This window comes from Pithys albifrons, chromosome 10 (genome assembly GCF_047495875.1).
Source record: "Pithys albifrons albifrons isolate INPA30051 chromosome 10, PitAlb_v1, whole genome shotgun sequence".
In the NCBI taxonomy this organism is placed as follows: Eukaryota; Metazoa; Chordata; class Aves; order Passeriformes; family Thamnophilidae; genus Pithys; species Pithys albifrons.
In genome coordinates, this window is record NC_092467.1 from 16,624,402 (window position 1) to 16,640,369 (window position 15,968).

Sequence of the window (15,968 nt, forward strand, 5' to 3'; positions counted from 1 at the left end):
GTTGCCTCTACTGAGGCTTAACTGGGAATTTAAGAGATAACTGGAAAAGGAAGGCTGAAATGACCTTATTTTTTAGCATTTGGCAAAGCCTGGGCACAAAGAGTGCTCCAGTGCTGGAATAAAGCATCTCACAGATGATGAAGATCTGATGTACTCAGTGAAAAATACATTCCCTAATAAACATATGCCAGGAACTGTTTGGATCTCGATGTAACAGGAAGGAGACATTTAGATCCTTGCCAGCCATATGGGAGACCCACATTTCACAATTATTCCCAGCCTGTCATTCCAAGGGTTGGCATAGGGAACTGGATGAAGTAAGGGCTTGAGATTATTCAGGAAAATGTTAAAGTGTTTGCTCTATGGCCTCCTCTGTGCTGCTGATGCGCTGCGTGCCCACAATCCAGTCCAGCTTGTGGCAGCCACGAACTGTGGAGGGAGGGGATGCAGAGGGCGTGGCCATCTGGGCCTGCTGCGCAGGAGGGGAAGAAAACCCCCCAAGTGTGAGAGTCGCTGGCTGTTATTAAAACCAGGATTGCTTCTACAGGAGTGCCAAATCATACTAAATAATTTTCATAGTTATAATTCAGGGTGACTCTGTCAGTGATTATATTATTCAAAAACCAGCCACAGACACATCTTTCTTTAAGAGTAAGCCCTGCCAAAAAATGGCAGCTTATCCTTACAGTAGTATTTTTGTGACTCATCTTTTCATCAAAGCTGCCTTCTTTGGTAAGGGCACTGAACACCCAAAGCTGTATTATGGTCTGTTTATCTCATTTTTATGCCCACACTGTGGCACAATCTTTGTGCCCAAAGTCTCCCAGTCAAAAAGCATCAGAGCTGGAGACGCCCAGCCCCTGACTTTGGCTGCCTCAGGCCCCAAAGTCTTCTGAGGGCTCAGGGACTCCTTGGGCCCTGTAAGCCCCACAGCCCCTGTGCTAACAGACGTCACAATCAAGTCATAAACACAAGAAGGCTGGACAAAAATCAAACTGTACTTAAGAAAGGGTGATTCTATTGGAAGTTAACAGTGTTCCCACAAACTTCAATTGGGCTGAGAGATACTCTGGTGAAGAAGAAATTAGTAACTCTTTCCCTGCTTTATGGCACTAGTGTAGAATCACAGAATGGGTTGGGTTGGAAGGGTCCTTAAAGCCCATGGTGTTCCACCCCCGCACCGGCAGGGCCCCTCACCAGCCCAGGCTCTGAGCCACGTCTCGCCCGGCCTTGGCCACTGCCGGGGATGGAACGGCCACTGCCGAGATGGGGCCGCCACTGCCGGGGATGGGGCCGCCACTGCCGGGGATGAGGCAGCCACGGCCGGGGATGGACCACGGCTTCTCTGGGGAACCCGTTCCAGCGCCTCGCCACCCTCGTAGGAAAGAATTCCCTTATCTGTGTTAATATGGGCTCGGGCAAACGCTCCTTCCTTATTTTGAAGGAAATACTTGTCTTTTTTTCTAAGACTGTTAACAAACGTGGAGCTGTTTTAATACCCTGCCCAGCAAATGACAAGAGCCTGCTCGCAATCAACACGTTATTTATTAACTGAGTTCTGCATGCTTGTCCCCAGACAGCGCCCGAGCGCCTTCTGGCAGCGAGGGGCGGCCCTGGGGGCGGCAGTGCCGGGCGGGCACCGAGCCGGGACAGCCCCGCGGGGCGGCTCTGGGGGCGGCGGTGCCGGGACAGCCCCGGGGGCCGGCGGGGCGTGGGCTCCCCGCGCCTCGCCCCTCGCAGCCGCCGCGTTCGGCCCTGCGGGAGCGGCGGGAGCGGGCGGTGCGGCGGCTGGGCCGGCAGCTGGGGCGGCAGCCGCCCGCCCGCCCTGCCCGCTGACAGCCACCGTCTGTCGGCGGCCGCCGGTGCACGAGGCAGCGCTTCCCTCGCCGTGCCGAGCCCCTCGGAGCCGGCGGCGCGGCTGCCGCGGCAGGCGGGGAGCGCTCCTCGCCGCTCCGCCTCCGACCGCCGCCCGCTGCGGGGATGTGTGACTGCCATGGCGAGACGGCTCTTCCCGGGGGCCTGGCTGAGGAAGCCCCACTCGGCGCAGGTAGGCCGGCGAGGGGCCGCTGCCCGCGCCCGTCCCCAAGCGCCAAGTTCCCCCCGGGCCGAGCTTCCCGCGGGGCTCTCGCCGCTGCCCCGGCCCGGCGCGGCCGCCGCTCCTCTCGCCAGCGCCTGGCGGCAACTGGGGCTCGGCCGGGGCGGGGACGGCGCCGGGGCGGCTGTCGGGGCACCGGAGCAGGTGGCGGCGGCCCCGGGGCCGCGGTGCCCCTCGCCGCCCCCGCGCCGGCCGGGCCGGGCCTTTGGCCTCCCCGAGCGCCGCGGGACCTGTTACGCGGGGCCGGTTCGCGGTGCCCCCTGCGGGCCGCGGGGCAGCCACACCTGCGGCACCGGCAGCCTCTCCTCTCCGCCGCCCGCCGGGACACCCACCGCGGCCCGCGCCTGTCCCGGCGCCGCGGGGCCAGAGCTGGCACCAGCAGACTCTTTTTCCCATGCGTTCTAAAATATTTAACGTCAGGCACTTTTCTTCTGCTGCCCTGTAGGTGGTTGCTCCGTGCACTTGTGTGTGCGTGTGCGTAGACGCGCTTTTGTATTTACATATACAGGGACACGTTTGCACTACTTAAGTTACCTCGGTAATGATGTTTTGGTTGGAAGCGCCGTGGCTATCGTGTAGTGGGAAGTTCTGCTGTGAAATGTCAGTCAGATAAGACCCTGTGGTTTCTTGACAGTTATCCTCCGTGTTTTCTTTTTATCGGTCGTATTGTATTTTAATTAAATGGTAACTAAAATGACCATTTGTTGAGTTGGAGGAGATGAATAATATTTACTTTTCTTACATATGCAACTGACGTGTCCATCATCTGTTGATATGCTTTGCGATCATTGGATTTAAAAAAAATTAAACTTGGTTTTGCTACATTTTGAAATCTTGAATGTTTTAATTTCTCCTCATCTGGAACTTTTCCAATCTTATTCTGGTTTTGAAGTACCCATAACAGGGTATAATGTTTAAGGAGAAGCATACAAATACAGTATAATCTTACACTCTTTAGTATTTTATGGCATGTATCTGCAAATCTGGGTCAGTATCACTTGGGTTTTAGACCAGAAAAGATTACTGTAGATCTGCTTACTGAAGTAGATGCTTGTACAGCATTTGAATTCCTATAGGAGAAAACCTTCAAGGCAAATAAAAAGGAATTCATTATCTATACCCTACCTTTCAAATTAGGGTTCTTCAAACTGTTTGCCTCATTTGCCATGGTAACATCTCTCTGATCATTATATAATGATGTCTGAAAACATTCTTCTCAACATTTAATTGAAGGCCTTCCAAGCAAAATATGTTATTTTAAAATCCACTGATAAACAGGAAGACAGCAAAATTATATATTAGAAAAGCCAAAGAAGTTAATATTTTGTTTGTGTTGCAGATTAAAAAAGTGTTTCTTTTACTGTGCTTTCTTATACTGGAAGCTGCTTTTGGATATTCTACAGATTTGTTTTAGGAGATCTAATAGTGGTTTTGTGAACATAAACATATTTTTCTGTGTTAGACAGTGAATGTATGTTGATATTTGATGCATCCATAGAATGGCAGCAAGCTATCAATGTATTGGCTTTGCTTGTCACTGCGCGCTACTGTTGGAAATGATAAATGTAGTGATGATTTAACTACACTAATTGCTGAGTGCTTCGTGGAGACTGTCTCCAAAGAAGCCAGCACTCTAAGTAAATGTTAGCCTTAACTCACTGAGGGCTATGAGCAAGATGAAAAGATTTGTGTAGTGTTTCTGTGCAGCATTTCAAGTAGCACACAGGGAAGGTGTTTGTACAGTGGAAGGTTATCACTGAGTGGATTCCAACTTTTGATGGCTGGTGTTCCAGACTTTTTGAAAACTGTTGTGAAATGAGTTCACAGAGTATCAGGTTCTGCAAGACAACATTTAATACCTTTTCCAGTTTTCCTGCTGTGATAGGAGCAGGATGTTATGAGATGATTTGCATCAGATAGTCTGTGGCAAATGTACGTGCTCTTCAGTTTTTATGCAAAATGCTAGACCCATATGTAATGAGTTGATGATCTCTGCCTTGCTACTTTTATATGAGCAGAACAGCAGCACAAACTCTGAGATGTCTTAGCTCAGCCCAAAACTTAGTGGTTAGGGACTCTCTGAGACAATGGTAAAGTTCTGTCCCAGCATAATAACTCTGAAGTACAAAATTTTGCCTTTGCAAATCATGTAATAATAGTAAACAAAATCAACAAAAATACCCTAAAACCTGACAAACTTGTGAATGCTACTAAAAACCACCAAAAGAAGAGTAATCTATTTGTATTTATAGGATTTTACAGTGAGGTCAATAACACTGGGATTTTATGTCTTATGAAGAGAGGTCCAAAATTTAGGAGACATTGACCTGAAATTCTTTCTGATAGCTGTAGTTAACAACTGTATTGTGAGGCTTAGAACAATAATCATGTAAAGAGCACTTGCATGCTTGGATGCTTTTTGGCCTCTAGAGACTCTGGACCAACTTTACAGACTCTTTAGAAGTGCTCCATGGACTTCAGTAATGTGCAAGGGACTGTCTTTGAAGGGCCAAAGAATAAGCAAGTTTAAAGCCCTACATAACAGAAATTTCCTGTATCATCTCTTTGCTTTAAGATTGTAATCCCTTTTGTTTTCTTTAACCTTTTAAGGAGAGTTATCCCCTTTTCCATCTTGGTCATTATTTTATTTCAAAAGATACCTCAGCTCTGTTTTACTCAGTTTGGTTACTTGGGATACAAAATAATTTAAGACACTGGCATAATCTTAGGAATTCACTTCTGCTCTTAAAGATGTGACCGTGCCCAGTATGTGGCATCTAACACAATGTGGGCTAATGCTCTTGGACATCATGTCAGCATACCTGAAGTGCATCCAGTGATCCACAAACCAATCTGAACAGAGAACAAAGTAGGGTTTCTAACATGATTGGCCTACATTTTTATCTGTCCTTTCCTATTGCTAGTATATTTTAAAAAAGGAGTAAGCAGCTCTGAGTTGCAGGAGATTAGTGCACTATGGTTATGTGGAATACTTTGTAGAATTAAGGTCTCTGTAATACTCAACAAAGGAATGCTTTCATACTCTTTAACCATAAAAATGTTTCAAATAAAAAGTACACTTACCAAAAAACTGTCAAGTTATGTTGCATGTTGATTCACTACTCTCCATATGCTTTGGAGTGCATCCAGACTTGAGTTTTGCCAGAAGTGGTTTTCCAGTTCTATTTCAGGGGATGAATGTCTGATTATTATTCAATGCACATGACTTAGCAAAATATGCAAGTGATGGAAGAGGTTAACTTTGTAATATTACAAGTGCTTTCTCTCTTTCTTGCATTTCCTGGCTCATATTTAAGCATCTTGATGGAATAGTGGAATTGAAAAGAGAAATTGTTTCCTGGTTTTGAACACTTTCTTCCTTTTCTGATAATTTTGGAACTCTCAGGTCCTCCTGTTGCCCTGAATATGTTCTTATTACAAGTTTCCTAGCAGTTTGTCACAATTTCAAATGAAGTCTGTATGTGTTGCTCCCTATAGGCTGTCTGGGACCTCTTGCTCAGGGTTGTGTTCAGATGATCTGCACAGTATGCGTGCAGTGAGTGCTCTGTACTGTGGCTGTGTTGGTGCTCCTGTGAGCAAACCAGGCTCTGTGAATCCCTGTCCCTGCTGTGTTGGTGCCCCTGTGAGCGAACCAGGCTCTGTGAATCCCTGTCCCTGCTGTGTTGGTGCTCCTGTGAGCGAACCAGGCTCTGTGAATCCCTGTCCCTGCTGTGTTGGTGCCCCTGTGAGCGAACCAGGCTCTGTGAATCCCTGTCCCTGCTGTGTTGGTGCTCCTGTGAGCGAACCAGGCTCTGTGAATCCCTGTCCCTGCTGTGTTGGTGCTCCTGTGAGCGAACCAGGCTCTGTGAATCCCTGTCCCTGCTGTGTTGGCGCCCCTGTGAGCGAACCAGGCTCTGTGAATCCCTGTCCCTGCTGTGTTGGCGCTCCTGTGAGCGAACCAGGCTCTGTGAATCCCTGTCCCTGCTGTGTTGGTGCTCCTGTGAGCGAACCAGGCTCTGTGAATCCCTGTCCCTGCTGTGTTGGTGCTCCTGTGAGCGAACCAGGCTCTGTGAATCCCTGTCCCTGCTGTGTTGGTGCTCCTGTGAGCGAACCAGGCTCTCTGAATCCCTGTCCCTGCTGTGTTGGTGCTCCTGTGAGCGAACCAGGCTCTGTGAATCCCTGTCCCTGCTGTGTTGGCGCTCCTGTGAGCGAACCAGGCTCTGTGAATCCCTGTCCCTGCTGTGTTGGCGCTCCTGTGAGCGAACCAGGCTCTGTGAATCCCTGTCCCTGCTGTGTTGGCACTCCTGTGAGCGAACCAGGCTCTGTGAATCCCTGTCCCTGCTGTGTTGGTGCTCCTGTGAGCGAACCAGGCTCTGTGAATCCCTGTCCCTGCTGCGTTAGTGCAGCACATGCATGTGTGGGATGGAGTGCACTGTGTGTCTATGCTCAGAGACCAATGGGGTTGAGGAAGTAGAAATTGGATAGGGGGAATGTATGGGAAGAAACCAAATAATGAGCACACCTTTTGCTGAATGTGCTAAGGAAGTCCTTAGAAAAGTAATTCCCTTTGAATCAGAGAGTGGAACACTGTGGTTATCTGTAAGCAGATGGATGCTGCTGTCCGTGCTCTGAGCTGGCAGGATGGCTCCTGCAAGGCAAAAGCTGTGCAAGGGCATTGGCACAGTGCTGAGCTCAAAATAAACCTGGCTTCTCTGGAACTTCCTGCCAAATATATGAGGGTAGTCAAATGGTAGTTGGGAAGGATTTTCTGTCTCAAACACATTCTTTTTCTACCTGAGAAGGAGGACAACTTTGGATGAACCCATGTATACAGTATTCTATACTATGAATATAATCAATATTCTGTAGTGGTCCTGACACCTGCAGGCCATTGCTGATCTCTAAGGCTGTACTAAATGGTATGCAGTTAATACAAAGTTGCATTAAATAGCACATCGTGTATTTCAAATTGTGACCATTTCTGACGAATCATACTTGTCCTGGGAGAAATAAAATAAAAATTGTTTTTGAGAGAGCACTTAAAGTTGCCAGAAGGCATATTGCTTGTCAGAAGATATGAGGTATCTTGCTATATCTTCTGCCTTGATGTGATTGTTTTGGGGTGATACCCATTTTGGAGCAAAAAGATTATTTCCTCTTACGTTGCTTGTGTCCAGCTTGAATAAAAGAACTTAAAGGAAATACTTAGAATGCTGTGTAGAATGCAATGTGGGTTAAACTGGGACTTGACACCATGTGAGTGGGTCCCTTATATCCTGGCCCAAAGAAGCTGAGTAAAGGTAACATTGAACCTTTATCAGCATGGACTGCAGGTATTTCATGCATGTGGTTTTTTGTCATAGAGTTTTAGAACTGTTTAGATGTAAGTTAAGTTTAGATGCAAGTTTAGGATGTAGTTTATTTATATGTAGCAGTCTTGAAGTGGAAGGAAGTAGGAAATGCTATAACTGAACACACCTTGTGTTAACTTGATCCCCACCCCAGATTTGCATACGTGGTCCTGCCCTTGTTGCAGCCTGCCCTTTTGTGGTTCAAAGGAGAAAGCCATGAACTAACATGTTCTGATTTAATCAAATTATGCAGCTTTGATTGGAAACATTTTTAGTTTATTCTTAACTGGTACTTTTATTTACTTTCTGAAAAAAATGGTGCTTAGACTCACCTGACGAACAGGATTTGTAGAGAAAGTGTTTCCTGCAAGAATGTGCAACGGGTATGTCAAGATATGAGATGACTTCTGATAGAAATCAAAAAAGTTAATTTGAAGAAACATAATTGAAGTTCATAAATTAAAAACACCTGAAAATTAAACTACATGAGGTAACAGAGAAAGCACCCAGCTTGTATAGTGTATCTCAGCAGCTCTAGGCTGAGGAAAGAACATGATGTTGCTGAATCTCCTGGTGCTTGCAAAGGCACAGAAAGTCATTCATTCTGTTGCATATATCTTGTTACAGAAGCGTTAAGCTGAAGTAAAAATAGATGAATGACTCACCTAGTTAGATAATTTCAGGCACTGAACTATAGAACTCTCATTGGTATTATTACTAGCTTGAAACCTAGTAATTAAAAAAAAATTATGGAACCATCAATTTTTTTGTGATATAACAAATAAAAATGAGAAACTTACAGAAGACATTGAACCTGCATGACTATGCTGCAGTAGTTCTTGTTTATAAGTGCCAAAATTACTATGTCTCATTTGTAATTCCACCAGCAGAAAGTGTGAAGGGAGTAAAGAAAAAGCCCATCATGTCCTGTAGGTGGATGGAGAACAATCTGTTTTTGTGCTTACAAGTAGTGCAGCTCTGCTGCTGTGGTTCCCTCAGTTCAGAGCTGCTTGAAGGGACGCTGCTGGAGGGAGGGCTCGGGGCTGGCACCCTGGGCTTCCCAGGACAGACCTGCTGGGAACAATGGGTTTGTTTGGGTTGATTTTGTGTAGTGAAGATGTAAGAACTAAACTAGGGAAAGAATCCATCTGCCCTGCTTACAGCTTTCCTTTGGAAGTGAGAACAGGGAGAGAGACAGTCTATTGCTTTGCCCTACCATCTCTGCTGGTTTCCCAAAGCTGTGAAAGAAGGGTAAGGCTTGTGGATGGTAAGCACATTTTGTACAGGGACAGTAGTTCAGGACAAGGATTCTGAAGTAGGAAAGTTGTGCTGGACAAACTGAAGTGGATGAGGTGGTGAGCTGGAACTTGAGAATGGACGACAAAGTGGAAAACAGGAACTGAGGCCAGTGTTGCAGAGTCAGATGAAAACAGAATGGAAATAACTGGAAGAAAAAGAATAGCAGATGATGTGTGGTTCAAAAGGGGGACACTGAAACTGTCTAAAAAATGATTTGAGATGAGTACTGGACAGAAAAAATTAGTAAGTGAAAATTGTAAATGACTAAATACAGAAAACGATCTGGAAGAAGGAACAGATGAGACTGAGTCCACCTGTGCTGGAACTGAGATTTCAGTTTTCCTCTGTAGGGGGTGGAAGTAGTTCTGAACCCATAAGTTCTCACTTAACTGCTGGTTCACGTGTAGAATGACTTCTGCTGCTTTTCATCCGTCTGTTCAAGTAGTGTGGTTTGCAAGAAAGTTTGTGATGCTTCATGTTGTAAGCATGTAGGTGTGGTATTTTGTCTTTTTTTAAGCTAGGAAATTGCATAAAAGGCTTGCAGTTCTGTCACTTTAGTAGTGTTCTTGCCTTGGGAAAGGCTTATGTTTGCTGTTGCTTTTTCTGATGCTACCCAGTCCCTTACTGTCAGATTTGTTTTCTTGCGTGTTCTACACTCAGCTTTCTCATACATTTTCTTAGCTGTTTCTAAATGTGCTGTAAACCACACAGCATTACTATTGGTCTCCCCTGGTACTCCATCCAATGTATATCCATGTTGTGGATGCCACATGTTAGAGGAAATTACATGTTACTCCAACTGAAGTCTTTGTGGCTCTGAGAAAAACAGGAATTATTTCTGTCTTTACAGTACTCACAATAAAATATTGTAAAAGAAGAATTGGTTGAAGGATCTCCCTGGTCAAGATTTATCACTGGAATAAAAGCAGTTAGTTGTATCTCCCTTTTTTTTAAGTAGGTAGTTTTAAGATTGTCGAGTGAGTGAGTGAGTGTGAAGGCATGAAGGAATAGAGATGCACTGCTGAGGCGCTTGGCAGGGCCACAGCAGTGTGGACTGGAATCATCTCTGTGTGTTTTGAAACTGCCCTTTGTTGGATCATTTCTTCCCAAGAGGAAAGGGTGTAATCCATGCTGGTTGTCTGTCATATTTTAATAAATTATTGCAATTTTTCTAGTTAAAAATAACTGATTTATGTCTGCTGTAGTTCTATGGATGGATGGATGGATGGATGGATGTGACAGCAAAACTGCTCATCATCACTACCTTTCTTGGAACTTTTTCCAAACATACAGAATAATTTCTCTATGAGGAACAGCTAAGTTAGAACCTGCCAATCTGGGATATATAATATGTTCTCAGTTTTGGATAGCATCTTCCTATAGCTACTGCAGAAGATCAGGATGCTCACAGAAATGGATCTCGTACTGACCCAATACAGCTGCTCTCATGCACTTGCCTTATATCCTGTAGCTAAAGCCAATGCTGACTTGCTAATTATTTTCTAATCCTGATGTGAGAAAGAAAATCAAACTGTTTGCACACCAGACACTGAGGAGGGGAAAAAAAATCAGAACATCCCTTCTACTTTGCCAGACACTTAGCTCCCCCTCAGTTCTTATTTTTTGAATACTTTTTTTCTCTGTCTCTAGTGAAAATTGTAAATATGAGGCCACGGAAATGACAGGAAAGTCTTGCATGCAGTTGTGGGAAAGACTGCTGAAGGTGAGGTTAGTACAGAGAAATTTTATTTGCATAATTAAATGGTGTAGTTTCAAGGAAGGAGGGGGAGACTTCAGCACATGCAACCTGACCCTGATAGCCACCATGCCCTTTGTGTATCTATCTTGCACTTTTACACATTAACACAGAGTATTTTTTGACCAACGTCCTGGTCTGCTGGATTTGATTTACCCTGAGTGGAACATAAGTAGCTGGCCTTAGAGAGAAATGCATGTAATTGAGCTCTGGCAGTTTATGATTTTGATCAAATTGGTTCCTGCAGCCTGGCTTGCCCTGTGAGGGACTGACACCTTTTCTTCTATTTATTTATCTCTCAATTTTCTTTCCACTTACATGAGTCAAACTGACCTCCCCTGTCAGTTTTGCTCACTGAAGGAAGCAAATGTTCCGTGTAATGCAGTCTGCTTATTTTATCACTGTGGAAGTCAAATTCCTTAAAGGTGAAATAGTAAATCATGTTTACTGCTGCTCAGTGAATTGCAAATAATATTTTCTCTTTGTGTCCTCCAGGTACGTTTGTCGTATGTGCGGACGAAGTATCTCTTCATCTCGTGGTTGGTTGTGTTCATTGGCAGCTGGGTGATCTATGTTCAGTACTCCACCTACACAGAGCTGTGCAGAGGACATGACTGTAGGAAAATAATAGTAAGTATATTTAGCATAGTTTTCTAAAGTATTTGACTAATTCCACAGCCAATTCAGTCAGCATCACATGTAATTGAATCAAGTTCTCTTATTCCATCATGTTGAAGTAAGATTACAACTTCAGCTACAGATAAAACCAGTTGTGGCTCTTAACATTATTTTGGTATAGGGTTACTAAAATTGTTTCCCTGGTTTTTTTCTTTCAAGAGTCAGGTGTTGGAAGAGATACAGTTGTTGCCTCCTTTCTTAGGCAATTTAGTAAATATTTTTCTCCTTGTTTGTTTCAGTGTGATAAATACAAGACTGGAGTTATTGATGGATCAGCATGTAGTAGTCTTTGTGCTAAAGAAACATTATATTTTGGAAAATGTTTGTCAACAAAACCCCAAAACCAGGTAAGGCTTTACTCATCCCATCTAGTTTTATTATTTCCCACTGAAATGTCGTTCTCTGGAACATCAAGTAGACCTTAATGTCTGCAAGTTGCATCTGTTTAATACAGATTATTTCAAACTTCATTTGCTGTGACATGCAGAGCATGTTTGTGTGTGTGTGTATAAACACACATACATACCTAAAAGTACCTATATAGAGAAGATATAATACATACTATTGATGTACACAGTATGTTCCTATATACAGTAGGCTATATTATTCCTGTAAGTAGAGGGATATATCATTGTTTTACAATGGATGTATTTTGGAAATACATATTATATATAATATATATAATATATACTGGATCCTTTCACATTTTGACAGAATAATCATAGTTTTGTACAGCATACTGCTCCTCTGCTGCCCTGCTTCACAAATGGAAGCAGCAGCCTTGGAACTGCCTCTGCCAAGGTGGCAGCAATGCCAATATTCTGCATGTGAGGCCGTCTGTGTTTTGCCAGTGTGGATCCCTGAGGACCCACTGCAGTGTGCTGGGTTTGAAGTTGCCATTGTTTGAATTGCTCTCTGCGTTGTCTGTGTACAGGGCTCTGTTTTCTGATCTGTGTTCCTATTTGACTCCTGAAGCAGTGGTTAAAGGACAGGCAGTCTTCAGATGAACTTGTACAGTGTTTTTTACCTTTTCCCCTCTTTCTCTGCCTAGATGTATTTAGGAATCTGGGGAAATCTGCAAAGTGTTATAAAATGCCAGATGGAGGAAGCTGCTCAACTTGATTTTGGTACTGACCCAGAACCAAGGAAGGAAGTAGTCCTATTTGATAAACCAACAAGAGGAACCACTGTTGAGAAATTCAAAGAAATGGTATATGGTCTTTTTAAAGTACGTATATGTTTATTTATTCTATTTTGACTGACAGGCTTGTTTTCCTGAAGCTGGAGATAATACCCTATTGTATGAGCCATGTTTAAGTACATATTAGAAAAATAATAAACACAAAACTAGTTTTTCTGAGAGTTGCTTATCTTGAAGTTTGAAGTAACTAATTATCAGGTTTTTTCTTTACTTTTTAAATTATGGAAACTGGCATTCATCTTGCATGTTTACTGCTTTCACTTGCATTTGTATAGAAAATATGGTAAAAACATTTATTTTTTGGTGCTTTTAAGGTTATTGTTCATGCTTGGGAAGAGTTCCTGTGTTAACTGAGCAGGAGGAATCTCTTTATCCAGAGTGACCACTTGTACTTGTCCTTTCTGTGTTAACATGATGCTTATTTTGATTGCCTTAATGCTGCTCCAGAATTTTGATAATATAATCACTTTGATGCTCTGTTAATTCTGATTTTTGGTTTTCTTTCTTAAAATTCTCTTGCTATTGTCATAGTTCTGATGTCTCCATGATGGAAGCACTGTCATAGCTGAGCAAATGTGCACATGTGCACCCACATGTAACAGTGATTGAAGCTGATGTCAGTTGTCGTGCATTACAGCAGCTTTATCTCTAAGAATGAGTGAGCAGCAGGTGTGCTAGGGTAGTTTTTAGGAGAATTTGGAAAAAGTTTATCTGTCTTTGTGTGTGCATTCATGGTAGGTGAAAATAGAACAGTTCTGATCCAGCAGTGGCTTCTATGTATCAACACAATTGAAGTGGTTATGTCAAGTAACAAAATGAAGTACTTCAGTACACTTACCTTGCAGGATTTATACCCAGTGTGTCTTGGTACTTTGTATCATTGGCCAAAATGTAGCTGATAATGTAATTTCTCTACATCTGTAAGGTCTAATCAGCTGAAAGCTAAACCTGATCTAAACATTTGGATTCTGCATATGCCTTCTAAGAGAATATTGAACAAGCTACTTGATGGGATTTTTCTAAAGACTGATCTGACCAAGAATAATGTTTGAATTTTAATGTTTGCATTTTGAAATGCAGAGAACACTAGTACTTTCAGATCATACGCTCAGTGCCTATGAAAACAGAACAAAAAGGAAGCTCTTCAGGCATCCGATAGCAGGTGCTGTGATATCCATAACCAGTGAAAACCAGACCATACACTACCATATTATTCTTAGAAGATTAACAGGAGGTAGAATGACAGATGGATTGATGGTAGTTAATGAAGTCACACTTAATCTTTTGTTTGTTGCTTTTAGGCAAAGTTGGGTGAACAAGGAAATCTTTCAGAACTGGTTAATATGATCCTGTCCTTTGCTGATGGAAACAAAGATGGCAGAGTCTCTTTGCCGGAGGCAAAATCTGCATGGGCCCTTCTGCAGCTGGAGGAGTTTCTGTTAATGGTGATCTTGCAGGATAAAGAACATACTCCCAAACTGATGGGGTTTTGTGGGGATCTCTATGTGACAGAAAGAGTTGAATATACCTCTCTCTATGGGATCAGCCTTCCATGGATTATAGAACTTTTCATTCCCTCGGGCTTCAGAAGAAGCATGGACCAGTGGTTCACTCCATCATGGCCAAGAAAGGCAAAAATAGCTATAGGGCTTTTAGAATTTGTGGAAGATATTTTCCATGGACCTTATGGAAACTTTCTTATGTGTGATACAAGTGCCAAAAACTTGGGATATAATGATAAATATGATTTGAAAATGATGGACATGAGAAAAATTGTGCCAGAAATGAATCTGAAGGAAATAATTAAAGATCGTCAGTGTGACTCAGATTTGGACTGCATTTATGGTACAGACTGTAGAACACTGTGTGACCAAAGCAAAATGAGGTGCACCACAGAAGTAATTCAGCCAAATTTGGCAAAAGCCTGTCAGCTTCTTAAAGACTATCTGCTTCGTGGTGCTCCTTCTGATATCCATGAGGAACTAGAAAAACAACTGTACTTGTGTATTGCCCTTAAAGTCACAGCAAATCAGATGGAAATGGAGCATTCTTTAATACTCAATAACTTAAAAACTCTACTGTGGAAGAAAATTTCTCATACCAATGACTCTTAGCTTCTCCACCAGCAGAAGTGAACACTGATGCCATTACAGGTGACCTGCTGCACTGGATAAGAACAATCAGCACATTTTTAAAAAGATATTTCTTTACTCAGATTTTATTAATGGTTCTTTCACTCTGGCTCTTCAGTAAGTATCTTATGACAGGGCTTTTCAATGAATGAACATCGGGCAGAGGCCAGAAGTACTTCTGGTGTTCAGTGCTGTGTTATGGAAACAAAAACTCTGCATGCTTGACTGTTCTGTGCACTTTGTCAGATCTTGAACAGGATGAAAGTATTCACTGTGCCACCACATCAACTGATGGAACATCCTACAGGTCTGTGAAAATCATTCCTCACTTGTGAAATACCTGTGAAGGATTTTTATCCTAAGTAGTTTTATGATGAATCACCACTACTGCAAATAATGTGTCCAAGTCCAAGCTGCTGTTAAGAAAAAACTGAACTGTGAGATTAAAGTTTACTAATACCTTGGCATGGCAGAATTTGCACATTAATAATTTTTTAACTGTGGAAAATAAGGTTGTAATATGAGTCTGAAATCAGATTGTTTACACATTTGTTACCTCATGCTTACATTTTGAATGTTTAAGTAGTTCAACACTTTTTAATTAAGTCATTGGACGGTGAACCAGGGTGGGAGCCAAGAACCTTAGAATCTTATCTCTTAAAATCACCAGTGTGGTCTATCAGCAATAGCATAATCTGTTTCCAAACTATAAATTATTGTACTTCATTTGAAGACTTTAAACCAAATTAAGGTATAGCAAATACTGAAAAGTGAGGAGTTTGTGGACTAAGTTATTGTATGAAAACTGAAGTTAATTAACTTGCAGAAATACTGATAGCAAAAGTGTCCTACCAGTTAAAAAAGGAAGCTTGCATAGTCCAGGAATCTGCTGTGAGACATAAGAAACAAGTTACTAGTTGAGGGAAGTCTTGACTCTTTACTGTCCCTCCGAATTTAGCTACAGACTTGTACTTAAATCTTGAACTATTGAAGGAAGTGTGTGAGCAAGAGGAACTGCAGGACAGAAGCTGGATTGTTCAGGACCATGGAATATTGTTTAAATGGAAGCTTATGAGGGAGTAACAGCTTGGAATGAGATGGAAAGTAAGTGAGCTGCAGTGTGTTACCTTTGTTTTTCCTAGTAGCATCTATGAGTCATTGTTAAGTTTGAAGTAAATAAACACCATCTGATCCTGGCACTCCACGTGGCATGACCACTGTACCACCTGTAATATCCCATTGTTGCTTTTCAGACTTAGATGTGTGTTCATAATTCTGCAGAATTGCATGTCCATAGAACACCTCAATACTGTACTCAGTTCTTATCTGTTAAATTTATACATGCTTTAGGTATAAAGTTTTTCAATCCTTAACAATTCCAAAGCCAGTCACTCATATATTTCTGAATCCTGGCCCCTTAATTAATTCTCAGCATAGGTAAGAAGAAAAAGCTTTA

General features: G+C 42.8%; 1 protein-coding gene across 1 annotated transcript; it reads left to right on the plus strand.

Annotated features, from left to right (window-relative positions):
• The first annotated feature begins 1,687 nt into the window (after positions 1–1,687).
• Positions 1,688–15,709, plus strand: DIPK1A (divergent protein kinase domain 1A). Its single transcript, XM_071565819.1, has 5 exons — positions 1,688–2,047; positions 10,997–11,131; positions 11,419–11,526; positions 12,231–12,407; positions 13,682–15,709. The coding sequence occupies exons 1-5, from the start codon at positions 1,994–1,996 to the stop codon at positions 14,492–14,494; spliced, it is 1,287 nt and encodes a 428-aa protein (XP_071421920.1). The 5' UTR covers positions 1,688–1,993; the 3' UTR covers positions 14,495–15,709.
• The last annotated feature ends 259 nt before the right edge of the window (positions 15,710–15,968 follow it).